General features: G+C 48.8%; 2 protein-coding genes across 6 annotated transcripts; one reads left to right on the forward strand and one right to left on the reverse strand.

Annotated features, from left to right (window-relative positions):
* Positions 1-2,088: 2,088 nt before the first annotated feature.
* Positions 2,089-5,085, reverse strand: CLP1 (cleavage factor polyribonucleotide kinase subunit 1). Of its 2 annotated transcripts, none has more exons than XM_012530064.3 (3): positions 4,965-5,085; positions 3,622-4,249; positions 2,089-3,207 (listed from the first exon to the last, which is right to left on the reverse strand). In XM_012530064.3, exons 2-3 carry the CDS (start codon positions 4,225-4,227, stop codon positions 2,536-2,538), a joined length of 1,278 nt encoding a protein of 425 aa, XP_012385518.1. In that variant the 5' UTR covers positions 4,228-4,249; positions 4,965-5,085; the 3' UTR covers positions 2,089-2,535. The 2 variants fall into 2 exon arrangements, with proteins under 2 accessions (XP_012385518.1, XP_058161393.1); XM_058305410.2 differs by lacking the exon at positions 4,965-5,085 and adding an exon at positions 4,723-4,926.
* A 4,094-nt stretch (positions 5,086-9,179) lies between these two features.
* On the forward strand, positions 9,180-13,899 carry YPEL4 (yippee like 4). 4 transcript variants are annotated; one of them, XM_058305412.1, is made up of 6 exons: positions 9,180-9,422; positions 10,571-11,242; positions 11,736-12,060; positions 12,240-12,283; positions 12,632-12,740; positions 12,941-13,899. In XM_058305412.1, exons 3-6 carry the CDS (start codon positions 11,920-11,922, stop codon positions 13,028-13,030), a joined length of 384 nt encoding a protein of 127 aa, XP_058161395.1. In that variant the 5' UTR covers positions 9,180-9,422; positions 10,571-11,242; positions 11,736-11,919; the 3' UTR covers positions 13,031-13,899. The 4 variants fall into 4 exon arrangements, with proteins under 4 accessions (XP_058161395.1, XP_071074104.1, XP_058161396.1 ...); XM_071218003.1 differs by having other exon boundaries at positions 10,571-10,985; XM_058305413.1 differs by having other exon boundaries at positions 12,632-12,736; positions 12,941-13,030.
* Positions 13,900-14,179: the final 280 nt, after the last annotated feature.

Genomic DNA, 14,179 nt, shown 5'->3' on the forward strand with positions numbered 1-14,179 from the left:
GAAAACGAGAACGCGCGCGCATAGCCGTCGGGTTGCGCAGACGCCTGGGAGAAGAGATTGGCGTACTGCACGGAGAGCCGCCAGGGCGAGTCAATCCGTTTCTTGCGTCTTTTTTCCTACTCCTACTGTACCTAGGTCAAAAACCTATGAAGTAGAAAATTATGTCTGTGTACCTAGGATTATATTTAAAAGCATGTAACCTCACAAATTCCCCAAATCCTGCAAGTAAGTGTGGTACAGTCCAGACAGGCGTCTGGTATGACCAATCACCAGTAGGCCTCTCCCTCTTCCTGCTTCACCCTCCTCACGCATTGGTAAGCCGCCTAGCGACTAAATAGGGTCCCACCCACCCCATCCTCTATTTTTTTAAAATGGCGAAATCTTTATTTAAAACGATCTTGGTGGAAAAGTCCTCAACCCGCCCAGTTTCCTGGTACCAGCTTAATCCTAGGTTAATGGAATGGGCTAGGCGGTGTGGCCCTGAAGGAGGCGCAGGGACTGGAAGAGCCAAGGTGGGGCGACGCTGCTGCCAAAGGCCCCGGAGGAAAAGAGACGAGAATGCAGGCCTTGGATCCGTAGTGCCAGTCGTGGGAGGGAAGATGGTGCAGGAGATGCACTCGATCTGGGTGGTGGCGTTCCGCCGGAGTGCCAGCCAGCTCTTGGCTCCGCTCCATTCCGTACAGTGCTAAATGAGGGGGGGGGAAATTCTATCTTCCACCATCCAGCCACACATACTCAAGAGTTGTCTACAGATGTTCCTTCTGCTTTGTTTACATTATCTCTTCAATCTATTTCTGTAGGGCTTTTATCCTCACCATTGTAAGACTACACTCTTCAAGGTCAACATTGGCATCTATGCTGCCAAATCCACAGCCAAGTCTCCTTTGCTAGTTCCTAATATAAACTAAGTTTGAAATGCCCTGGGATTCTATCCTCTTTTCCATTTGCACACTCCCTTAGTGACTTCATTTACTAACACTGCTTAAAATGCCTTCCATAGATCAATAGATTCCGTGAACCTTCAACCCTAACTTTCCCTAGACCACCAGATTCATCCCCTTTCCTCACCAGCAAGTCCTATCAATTTAGCTCCAAAATAACCAAAACAATCTACTCACCAACTCTACCTCTGCTGGCCTGGTTCATCCCTCCCACCCCCATCAATTCTCACATTAAGATTACCACAAAAATCTCCAAACTTGTGTAGTGCTTCTACTCTCACTTCTATAATCATACTCCAAGCTGCAGTGAACTTTTCAGAATGTAAATTAGATCATGACATTCCTCTGCTAAACTACTTCTCCCCCATGGTTTCTCACTGCTCTTAGAATAAAATCCAAATTCTTCTCCCTGATTTACAAAAGCCCTACATTATCTGGTCTTTACTGCCCCCTCCAGCCTCATTTTGTACCACTCTCCCCTGTTCATTACACTCCAGTCACACCAGCTTTTTCCCTTTTCCAGAACCAACCTTGGTCCTTTCTTAGGGTGTTGCACTGTTTCCTCCACCAGGAAGGTTTTACCCCAAGCTTCACACAGGCATTCAGATTTATTCAATAATGTAAGCTCCAGAAGACTGTCTACTTTGTTCCCAATCTAGAATGGTCCCTGGCAAATACTGGTTGCTCAGTTATTTCTTGAAAGAATAAATGGATGGATGATTGGCATCAGATACTAGTTAAATAATCCAAGTCCAAAGGAGGGGCAGCAAACAATCTCTTGCAAAATATCAGAGAATGGGCTTTTTTAGCTTCTTACCACCTAAGACCTCAAGTTTCGGTCAAATAAATAGGGAAGTGATAGCTGTAGCTTGAAGAAAATGAGCCATCTCTGGAAAATTATTAGATCTGAAATCTCCAGTTTATCACCAGACTTTTAATTACCTACAGCAAGCCCATTATTGACAATGGATTTAGCATTTGTTTACCCTACCCAAGGGCAAAGGAAAGGTGAATCATAAAAATTCACCTGCTTGCCTCACAGGTGAGCCTTGGCTTTCCTGTCCTCTAAGTGTTTAACAATATATCATTTCAATAATGTTACCATAATGCTTAGGAAAAAGATAAAATTTTTAAAAATTATACCAGCTTCTGTGATATGGTAAAAATATTTATTAAAATAAGTTTTTTCCAAGTTTGAACTTTACTGGAAAGAGTCCCTCTAATTCACACTTTCATCCTGGATAAATGAGATAGCAAATACTGCAAATAGGAGTATAAAATGGCAATTTTTAAAAAAAACCTCCAAAATATTAATCCATATAATAGCAGAAATGGAATTCTCCAGGTCACAGAGAATTCAAACTGGCATTTTAGGTGATCTAAGAAACCAATTATATTCTCCAGGTTTTCCTTTGTTTCAAGATTAGAAGACTCAGGTTATCACCATCTGTTTTCAGAGACAGCATATATACTTTCTACTAGTCCACCCTTTACTGATAAGCCTGGCCTCACCAGATTCTCATACCTTAACCCATCTGCCTTTGGTGAAGGCCAGAATATCTCTGCCGCAGGCAGCAAGGTTTCCTGCTGACCTCTACTTAAGATCCATGAATCGGATATCCATAATAAGAAGGAAGTTCTTAGGCAGTGGGCGGGGAGCTGGAGAGAGGACAGTAAACACCTGATGCTCCAGGTCCACACTAGTCACCACAATGAAGCCAGCCACACTTGTCTCTGAAAGGTTCTCTTCTGTGCCCTCAGCAGTGCTAACACTCAGGAGGTGATGCACCATATCTCGGCCAGGGGTGACTGGTACTAGCTTCAGCTGATTGTCTTCCTGAGACATGCCCAAAGGCAAACAGGAGTCTGGGATGGTGGGTGCTCCAACTTTGTAGATCTTCACATCTGAAAATTTGACATTGAAGGCATGGGGATAGAAACAGCCTCGGAATCCATAGAAATACTCCCGGATACGCTCATCCCTACATTCCCGCCGGAAGTCCTTGGAGCGCTCGACGACACCCCCTGACTTAGGAAGCAGCACAGTGCGTACAAAGTGAGGCAGGTCCCGTTTCAGTTCATTGTACAGCCGTTCTTGGTCCAGAACCACAACCACGTCCACCTCAAAGGCTGAGGCTGCATGTACCAGGGCCTGGTAACCAGAGCCCTTGACCCAGCCACAGGTGTTAATGACACAGCCGCTCACAGAGGCCCTTCGGTTCACTTCACACCTCTGGTTGAACACATCTGCTAGGCGAGACGTAATCTGTAGAAGAATGGATCAAACTGAGAAAGGAAAAAAACAAAAACAAAAAACCTATGGCTAGATTGTCCCTCTTTAGAATAAGTGGCACTGGATACAAGAAAAATGCTATTTTTTATGGCTGCAGTTTTGCCAGCAACACATGAATTTAATGTCTATTTATGTTGCTACTTACACCTTCTGTCTTATGTCCTAAGTGGAAATTAACTTAATTACCAAGAACAGGTCTACAGAAATAATTAACAATCTGAGATGGACATATCTGCAACTGCTTTTTTCTGAAACCATGCAACTGTTAATACCAGCTGAGAGGTAGCAACGAAATGGTTGTAGGCAGTTTTAACTAGCTGACAAAACTTCCCCATACCTACCCAAATAGCTACCAGTCTTTCCAGCCCACTTGGCTCTGGCTCTGACCTTATTATAAAGCTTGATGTTGGTGCCTGGAGTGGTGGAGCCAAAATGATACACCAGAGGAGCCTGGATAGAGAAGCCCTCTTCAACATCTGCTGGCCGCTCAATGTAGAGGGCCCCCATAGTACCAGGGATGGACACAGAGCCCTGGCCCACATCCAGCTCCACATAAGTGGGACGGCGACCCAAACGCACTGCGTAGTTGAGCAGCAGGCGGCACACTGTAGACTTGCCCACATCAGTGGGTCCTACCACCATCACCCGGGGGCCTCTTTCTTCTTCCTTCTCAGCCTGCCTCCGCATCTGCTCCAAAGCAGTATGAGTGTTGAGATAAAGCAGCATAGGAGTGTCCTTGGAGACATAAGCAACTTCAGTGCGGCCACTCAGCTGCAAAGAGCAGCCATGCCAAGTGAAAACAGCCACCTTAGCACCAGCATCAAAGGTGAATTTCTTGTTTCGGGTCAGCTCTGTGCCAAAGATTTCTGCCATGCCAGTCAGCAATTCCAACTGAACTGACTGAGATGATTCCACCTCAAAGCGAAGTTCTGTTTCTCGCTCTAGTTCAAATTTAGTAGTTGGCTTCTTATCATCGTTGGCCTCCTCTCCCATTTTTACTGTGTAACTGCTGTACCTGAAACACAAATTAAATATCAGATCTAAACATAAGCCTGATCCCTGTACAAAATCCTCCGATGGAGGTTTCCTCTAACCTTACTTTATTTTTTTCCACATTTCTTATCACCACCATCTGTCTCACTGTTTATTGCTGCTTCCCCCACCACCACCAGAATCCAAGAGCTGGGTTATTTTTGCTTGCTGTCCAAACCACAGGCACCTCAATAAACACACTCAATGAAAAATGATGCGAACATAAGAGGAAAACTATTTCCATAGATTGGCGGACTTGATTACATCACCTTTATCGTTCTACTGGTATACTCCAGACTTGAGAAGCGAAAGTACTGGAAAACCCACTTCCCACCCCTCTTGGTCGACAAAGAAGAGCTTCTGTAATCCAGTGCAAAGCAGAAGATATCGGGTTTGGAAAACAACCTAAGATCCGGCTCTGCTCCTAGTAGAGTGTCTTTGAACAAATCAACTAACCTCTCTGAATGTTTCCTCAGCTGTAAACTGGTGACATGCTTCCTGACACAGTGTTATTTGAGAGATTAATAGGGATGGTAGAAGGAAAAAAAAAAACACTCGGTAAACCAGAAAACGCCGAAGAAATTATCTCCGATCTTGGACCGTAGCTCTAGGTCTAGCATTTGTCCCAGCCTCCGCAAACACCAAAAACTGACCAGTATCAGCGGAGGCGACGGTTGCCTTAACTGAGTTTCTCTCACCTGAACGGCCTCGAACCCAAGCTGGTAAACAGATCTGCACCGAGAAGGACTCAAGCTCAACCTCAAGACCGGTTGGCGAAGACCCACGCCAGAAACAAACGCGATTCCGCATTTGCGCAGTGGTAGGAGACCCGGTCGCGCAATGCCCCTTGGGATTTGTAGTTGGGCGGGAACTGGTCGGAAGTTCTCGGGAGCGCGCAGCCGCTTGGCCCTCTGGGAGTTGAAGTTAAAGGATTGTTTTGATCGTGACGCCAAGGTAGGCGGGGCGGTGGGTGTCACTGTTCGCGAAGCCGGAGTAAGGGTAAGAGGGAGTGATGGTTACGCCCCCGCGCGGGACGGGGACAGGCCTAAGGGCCAATTGTTGCTGAGGCTCAGCAGTTCAGGAGTTTAGCTGTTGTGCTGGTTCACCTGCAGTCCCCGAGAGGGGAAAGGCAGAAAGGGGGATCCACTGCCTAGGTCCCACGGTGGCCTGCTTGCCCCACCGCAGACCAGGAAGTGGGGAAGTTAGCAAAACCCGGTTTAGGCATGAAGAATCAAAGGGTAGGGAAGGTGGAGGAAAACAGCCTGCCAGTGGCCAGACTGCTGTCATCCCCTACCTGACAGTGCTTGGCACATACAGGGCATTCAAAAATACTTTTAAAATAAAAGAATAAAAGTGCAAGAGAGGGAAGTAATGTTTAATTGGTAGAGAGTGTCTGGAGTGAAGGAAAAGTTTTGATAGTGGATGACAGTTGATAGTAACACAACTTCGTGAATATAACACCACTACTTGTATACTAGAAAGTAGTTTAAATGGAATACTTTGTGTATATATGTTGCCACAAATGTTTTTTTTAAACCAACAAAGCACTGAACACAAAAGTGATCCCTAATGTCAACTATGGACTTAAGTGAATAACACCCACTCGTCGCTTGTAACAAATGCACCACACTAATGCAAAATGTTAAAAATAGGGAAAACGGAGGGGTGTGTGTGTTGGGCGGGGGAGAACTGTACGTTCGGCATGATTTTTCCTGCAAACCTATAACAGCTCTGAAAAGGAAATTTTTAGAAATGTTCATTAGAACATCCCCCTCCCCCAAAGTCCAAGAGATGCCTTCCAGTTCCCTTACAAATTGGTCATTACCCAACAACCTCTCTCCCACTGTTTCCTTCCCTAAAGCCAGGACAGTTATCCAAGGTCAATCATTTATCCCACAGTCAACAGGCTCTGCCGCATCTATAATCATCACCAGCCTGGGCTTAGGAATCTTGTATTCCTCACTATGCCACCTGCTCCCTGTGTGATTTTGGGAAAATCACAGGTTTAAACTCTGAGACCCAGTTTCTTATCTGTAAAATAAGGATAATAACAATACCAAACCTCTTAAGGTTGTCTTGAAGATTGAAGATGATGCAGGTAAAGTTCTAAGCACAATACCTCTCACAAAGCATTTGATATTAGCTGTGAAATTTTTATTATGGGCTGTGGGGAGGAGCAGTATAAAAATTCCATTTATTTGTAAGGTACTTTACCATTTGTAAAAGCCCTTTCAAATAAATTCCTTCACAGCCACCCAGTAAAGTCAGCTTTATTATCTCTAATTTCAAATGGGGGGAAAAGACTAAGAGAGATGAAAGGACTGACCCAAACCTTCACAGTAAGTAGTAGAGCTAGAACTAAAACCCACGGTTTTGGAATCTGAATCGAGTTATATAATAGTAGCAAACACTTATATAGTGTAATTGCTAGGTATGTTCTATGTTCTTTACAGATATAAATTCCCTTTAATCCTCCAAGAATTCCAGGAGGTAGGTACTCTAATTGTTTTCTCCACTTTACAGGTAAGAATTTTTTCAGTCCAGCTCAGGTGGGTAATCCCGACTGAGGACCCACAGGAAAATTTCCTGATTTGTGATTTTCCTGCTGGCCCCCACCTTGGCGCTCACTTTACAAGCTGTGCCTTCATCACTTCTTACCTCTCACTGTTTTCTTTGATGGTTTGCTTTATTTCATTCATTCACTATGCATGCATTAGTTCTCCAATTAACTGTAAGGTACCTCCCCCCCCCTCCAATTGTTAGCTATTCTTCAAAAATTCAGTCCAAGTCTTCCATTTGCAAACTTTCTCCCTAAGTGAGCTCATCTTCTCACATTTTCATGTAATGTATCTGCCAGATCTTTTTCTTTGCCTCTACTCTCTCCCTTCCCTTGAGGCAATTTCTCCCAATTATCTGAAGGTCATCTTTATTTGGATGCCTTATAGCCAACTCAGTATGAAATTTAGGGAGGAAACCCCTTACCTTTTAAATTCCTCTCTTCTCTGTCTTGCTTCTTTTTTTTTTTTCTTTTTAACACAAATGCTGATTTTTTAAAAATTTTATTTTTTTAAATTCATTTTTTAAAAATATTATATTCAAAATATACGAGGTCCCCATTCACCCCCACCGACCCCATCCCACCACTCCAGAAGAGTCAGGGCACATATGTGCTTCCTTACACTATACTCTCTTTTTTCACTCTCAGTCCTCCACCAAGTGTTCCTGCCATCTTCACCCCACCCCCAAATAATACCATTCTCATATGTCATCATTCTCTTCTCCGGCTAAATCCTTGATCATTTTCTTCCTCGGTTGATTTAAATTCATCAGTATCCTTTTTGCTTCCAAACCTAACAGCTACTCACCTTCCTTTTCCCACTTCCTCTTGATCTTAGCAATGGCTCCTCAAATTTCTCCTCCACTTAAATCTCCTTTCTCATCTCCTACCCAGAAAAGAACACTTCTCTCTTTTTTCTTTACCCAGTTCTCCCTCTTAAACCCAAACCTTCGGTACCTGGCTCAAGATACCTACGTGGTGTTTTTCAGAATTTATCTCAAACCACAGACTCTTACCTGATTAAATATTCAAAATCCGCCCCTTTTTTCCCCCATAACCTGCTTGCAATGCTTTCCATTACCCACATTCCCAGCCTTAACTTTTTTCCCCCTTTTTACATGTGAGAAGGAAAACAAACCACCCACAAGAACTCCTTTCTATAAGTCACTATCTATGTCACTCTTCATTTTCTGAAAGCTAGCCATCTGTTAGAAATCTGGGCTTTTTTCTTAGGGGAAATACACGTACTTCAGTGGCATGCATAGGACAGCTCTCCATGAGAAATATTACAAGTCAAATGAAATTTAACTGAAAGCTGATCTAAAGCAGTATGGAATTTCTTTTGAGATTAGAATCCAATAGTAAATTCTCTCTGGGTGTAGGGGTAATAAATTGAGAATGATGTTTTGAAATAACAATAACCATGGTTTACTGAGTGCCTATCGCATGCCAGGCCCTTTTTGGGGCATATACATGTTACTTCACTTTACCTCACTTCTTCAAGGGGTAAATATTAGAGTCATTTAGCAGAAGAGGAAAACTGAGGCACAAAGAGGATCAGAACCTTGCTCAGTGATCCTGGGTGAGTAATTGGCAGGACTAGGATTCCAACTCAGGTCTCTTTGAGACCAAAGTCAGACAATTGATCCAGGTCTGGAAATGAAACCTGAATATTTTGTGAGCGTCTTCTCTCTACAAGGCTCTGCATCAGGCACTGCAGTCCTGGAGTGCAGAGACAAGTTTCTCAGAGATTGTGCCTTCAAAAGTTTACAGCCCGATAAAGAACCTTATGTAACATGGATACCTCTGTTCCCACTGTTTGGTGGTTGTTGATAAGAGGTTGCTACCCCTGAGATGCCATACTTGGTCTATGACTCCTTCATGGATGTTAAACTGGGGCTTCGCAGCTTGGAAGTGCATGGTGCAAACTTGGGGACAGTTTGTCATCCATGACAATTTGTATACACCCTTCTTTTCCCTGCGTCAAGGCAAGTGTCCGGGCTGAAATGGGAAGAGTTATCATCTTGAATGTGTGTGTGCCTGACTCTCTGCATCCATCTCTTGCCCTCTCCTTGCCACCTCCTTTCCTCAACCCTGCCACCCTTACTCCATTCCTGCCTAGCCCTGTCCTTCCCCCAGGCTCTTCCTAGCTCCTTCACCAAATTGCCTCTATCCTCAGCAACCTGCCTCTCCTCTTGTCCCCCTGCCCCCACCCCCTTGCGTCACTCCCCCAGCCCCGTCCCCCGATGCATACCCCCTCCCTCCCTCCCTCCCTCCCCGCCTCCTGTGTCTCCCAGCCCCGCTCTGACGTGGGAGGTGAGGGGGGTGGGGGGGATGGATGACTCACAGTGTTATGATGCAGTTCCACAACACACAGCCACATTCACCCACAGACGAGGCACAGAACGAGACAACCTCTGGCCCCTCAGCAGCTGGTCAGCTTTGCAGCCCCAGCCTCGAGCCCCTAACGACCCGCCCCTGCCCCCATCCCCTTCCCAATTGAAGGAGCGGAAAGAGAAGAGAGAAGAGTGAGCAGAGAGATTAAGAGAGAGAGAGAGAGAGAGAGAGCTAGACGGAGATCTCTGGAGCAGACCTCAAGGTGAGGGGGCAGCCCTTCTCCAACTGAATTTTTTTTCCTCCTTTAAAAATTTCCTCCTCCTGCTGCGTGTTGCTTTTTCCCCCTTGCAAAGGCATTATTCATCCACCCTTTGTCCTCCCTTCCCCCTCCCTGCTGCCTCCGCTCCTCTCTCTCTCGGGTCCTCCATCCCTCTCCAAGCACTGACGGTTCCCGCACTTATTTCCCGGCAACTTTGGCTGCGGCATCAGGCATCACTGTTTATTGTTTTGCTGCTGGTGCAGACCCCCAAAGCCCGCCCTGGGAGCTGGCTGCGCTGCTCATCATTTGGACCATACCATACCAAGAATGCCAGCCCAGGGGGGCGCTGAAGTCCTCGAGCAGATGAGAAAATCCATTGTGAGCAGGTGTCCCCCTCCCTCTCTCTTTTTTTCTCTCGGAGAGGCATGGGATTCGCACCTGGTTCCTCGAGCCTCCGCCTCGGCGCCTCTGCCGTCAGCGCTCCCCCACCCCGCCCCCGCCCCCACCCCCACCTTCCACCGTCCAGTTCTGTCTCGCAGCACGGCGAGCATCTTGCCCCCAGCAACCAGCACGCCTTTGTTTCTTCTGCCAATCTTTTGCCCAACTTGCTTCTCCCAGTGATCTGAGGGGAGAAAAAATGGCCCCTACTCCCCCTTCCGTAGTTCTCTGGCTTTCTATGGAGCCTCTCCAAGGCTTGATGGGGAAGCGGGAGAGGGCGGCGGGAAGGAGGCAGGGGAAGGAGCCAGAGAGCTGGGACCCGAGCCGCCCCCCCCCCCCCCCACCACCACACACACACCTTGCCGGCCCTTTGAAGGTGTTGCAAGGTGGCGCGGGTCAGAAGGGAAGTCGCAGGCAAAGTAGAAGGCAGACCTGTGAAATGGTGGCTAGACCGTGACCGAGTCTGCTAGCCAGGAGAGACCTTTCCTGCGGCCAGTGCCCAATGTCACTCTCATCTCAGCCCGAGGCTTCTTCCTGGGGCCCGGCCAGTGAGAGAGGACTTGACACTGATGGTCTTGAACGGGCTTTTATGGAGAGACTGCCTGGCAGCAGAGGAGTGGAACAGATGGGGTGCGTGTGCTGCAGCAGAGGACAGGATGAACATAGCCTGTTTGCCCTGGCTAATCGGAGCTCGCTGCCTCTCCTCCCTGTAGTGGCCTAGCATCTTCGGACCAGGCTCAGGTTCAACACCCACAACGGGCAAGAAGGTGCCGGGAACCGTGCCTGCTTATCAGCGCCAACAGAGGACACCTCCCTTCTTATCGTCTGCCTCCAGCTCCCTTTGCCACTTTGGGCCTGGAGTGGGGACAGATCCCAACATCTTCAAGATTCCTAATCAGAATCCAGAAACTGATTTCATCTTAGTCACCCACAGGGTCACTACTGTTTGTCCCTGCCCTTGTGCCCCAAAGCACAGCTTTTAAAAACGGGTTCCCTCCCCTCCCTGGTTGAGAGCAGACACTGCTCCCACACTTGACCACACAGCCCTGCTCAGCCCAGGAGTTCTGCTTCCCTGATGGGTTATCCATTTCCCATTGATTCCGGCTGTCGGACTTGTCTGAAGCAAAGGTATTTTCTCTTCTATGGCTGGGTGCCTAAGTCCTTGACTGGGGGCTAAGGCAACAGTTAGCAGAGAGCTGTGTAGAGAAACCAAGGGGCTATGGAGGCATCCAGGCACTTGTGCTGGGCTGGAATGAGCGGACCAAGGCGCAGGACTGGGGAAATGCCACGCCTGAGCTTCTCGTATTGAAAAGAGACATCCGTAAAGTTCTAGCGAAGAATCCCAGAGTCCAGGCCCCTCGGCCCCAGCAGAGTGCTGAAGCAGGGTACGTACCTGCCTGTGTACCCCCCTTTCCTTCCCCCAAAATGCATGGAGCCGTGAAAGAAAAACCACCAAGTACCCCCAACTTTTAAAAGGCTGCAAGCCCCAGAGACACAGTGCGTACCAATGCTTGTGTACTGCAGATACTCACAAAAGAACTGAAAACCAAGGCGAGGGCACTCACAGGTGACGTTGCTCCCAAGGCAGCGTTAGTGCCAGCGGGCTGTTCTCAGTGGAAAATGGTGGAGGCTGCTACTGCCCCAGGAGGGAGAGGCGCCAACTCCCTGGCTCTGCCACCAGAAGCCTAGAACTGCTGCCAGGCTCGCCAGAGCAAAATGGAAACCCAGGGGCCAGGGAGACACATTGTGCCTGGATATGGGGAGGGGTGACAGTGATGAGGGAAGCAGGGATGGAGGTGAGCTGAGGCCCACCTTCTCTGTGGCCTCAGGAGGGGCTTCTCAGGTCACGGCTATCCTGATGCACCCTCCTCTTCCCAGGTGACTTCCATTTCCATCTGGTTCTCGTCTGGGGGGGCCCTGGTTGGGCAGCCCCCCCACTTTTCTCCTGCCCTGAAACACGGCTCTAGCCAACCTGCTCCGCTGCTTCACCTGCGATCGTCTGTGTGGGGGCTGCACGGCGCCAGCCCCTCCAGCCCGCCAGGGCATTGTCCTCCAGCCTGTCATGCCCAGCTGTGACCCTGGCCCGGGCCCTGCCTGCCTCCCTACCAAGACCTTCCGCAGCTACCTGCCCCGCTGCCACCGCACTTACAGCTGCGTCCACTGCCGTGCACACCTGGCCAAACACGATGAGCTTATTTCCAAGGTACGCCAAGTAGGGGCCTCCCACTCCCCTCCTCCCTTTGACACCAGGCCAGTTTGAATGCTACCCAGGAGTAAGCCAGCAGAGAAAGCCCGCCCTTCCTCTCTCCTCCATCCCACGGGGACTCAGGCAGTGGGGCCAAGAGCTACCGGGTAGTCACTGTCTGTCCTATGTCTCCACAGTCCTTCCAAGGGAGCCATGGCCGAGCCTACCTGTTTAACTCCGTGTGAGTCTACCTCTTTCCTTGTGCGTGTGGGCCTGTGCGTGTGTGTGTGTGAAGTTTTTTTCCTCTGTGGAAACTGGGGGTGAGCCATCAGAAGGGATTGTGCACCCCCTGCTTTTGCCTTCCCTTTTGCAAAGAGGTTCCGAAAGTCAGTCGCCATTCTCTTCTGGGCAAAACTGAAATCCGTAGTGTTGGAGAAAGAAGGTTCCAGCACTAGTCCTAAAGGGGTGACTTGCCCAAAGCAGGTGCTTCCAGTTGGAGGGCTGAACAGAAGTTCCTTTGGGCTGGTTGGGGGCTGGACTGACAGAGCCACCCCACTGGGTGCTGGGTCCTTCCTATTTCCTGAGACAGGGTCAACGTGGGTTGTGGGCCAGCCGAACAACGCCTCCTGCTCACGGGACTCCACTCGGTAGCCGACATTTTCTGCGAGAGCTGCAAAACCACACTGGGTTGGAAGTATGTAAGTGCCTGGGGAATAGGGTTAACCTCCAAGTCCCCAAGTCCCAGGGCCCACAGTCAGGTCTTTGCATGGTCCTAAGAATATGCTAGTAGCTGGGTTGGACTAAGGTGGGGTCAAGTGGGGTAGGGGCCAAACAGGTGTTAGGAGGACCTGAAGGGGGGACTGCTTTGTCCTACCTTCAATGCTTCCTCCTCCACCAGGAACAAGCTTTTGAAACAAGCCAGAAGTACAAGGAAGGGAAGTACATCATTGAAATGTCACACATGGTGAAAGACAACGGCTGGGATTGAGGGGCTCAGGCAGGCTGTGCCCTTCCTCCGCATGCCCCACGCCCCCCCCCCCCCACATCTGCCCCCTGGTCCTGCCAAGCAGGCCAGACCAGCATGAGTACTGCCCCACCCCTGGGGGAAACCCAGCTCCAACCACCCCTTCCTTGTCCCCACCCCATCACTACCAGACCCCTTTTGGAACAGGGGTCTGGAGTACCCCAGGGGTGTTCAAGCTCAGCAGTGGGCAGCAGTCAGGGAGAAAAACTGGGGTGGGACAGTTGTGGGTCCTTCTAGTCCTCTGGAAGGGTGCAGCGCCAGGCAGAAAGTGTGATGGGAGGAAGCAGCTTTTTGCCCCAACTCTTCTTGATTAAACAGAGAAGACAAGCCTTGGTCATGGGGCTGGTAGATCCTAGGCTTCAGAACAGATGAGAAGTGAAATTTTGGCCTCAGACACTGGGAGGGATCATTCTCGGTGGGTGAATAGTTTCCCACCCCCAGGTATAGGAGAAAGGACTCGGGGAGTGGAAAGAAAAACCCAAATCCCAGGCCCTGGGAAATAAAGGATCAGAGGTTCCCATTTCACTCCACTTGTTAAGTTTATCTTGGCACTAAAGAGGCACTTTCGAGTATCTAACCTTTGCCATTGGGTGGGGTGGGGAAAGCTGCCCTGCCCCCACTCCCAGCTGTCTGTTCCCAGGGTGAGCAGTCATTATGGGACCTCTCCAAGGCCCAGCAGTTGCTCCCTGGGACCCAGTCCCCTGGAGGGAAGGTGGGAAATCAGATGCTACGGGGCCAGTCTTTCCCGTGGCTGCCACCAGCGAATGAAACTTTTGTATGATACATAAAGTGTTTGGGTCTATTTTTAATAAAAAGGGGAAAAGCAACCGTGAGGAATTCTGTCCTGACTTTCCTTCCTTGTGCACTGACCACCCAGTCACACACCCTTCCTTAAGGGGCATGTATTTTCCTGCCACTAGGGGGCAGCCGTTACTTTGTCTGTGGCAACAGATTGGAGTTCGTGGTTCTGGTTTTTTTTAAAGGGATGGGTTTTGTGAGCTCTGCTCCAGCTGGAGCATCCTAACAGCTTGCGTTTTCTGGAACCCTTGACAATGAATCAATCTGTGCTTGGATCCACGATTGGGCAGCTGGAGGGGAATGATTCCAGAAATA

Source organism: Dasypus novemcinctus, chromosome 10 (genome assembly GCF_030445035.2).
Source record: "Dasypus novemcinctus isolate mDasNov1 chromosome 10, mDasNov1.1.hap2, whole genome shotgun sequence".
Taxonomy (NCBI): domain Eukaryota; kingdom Metazoa; phylum Chordata; class Mammalia; order Cingulata; family Dasypodidae; genus Dasypus; species Dasypus novemcinctus.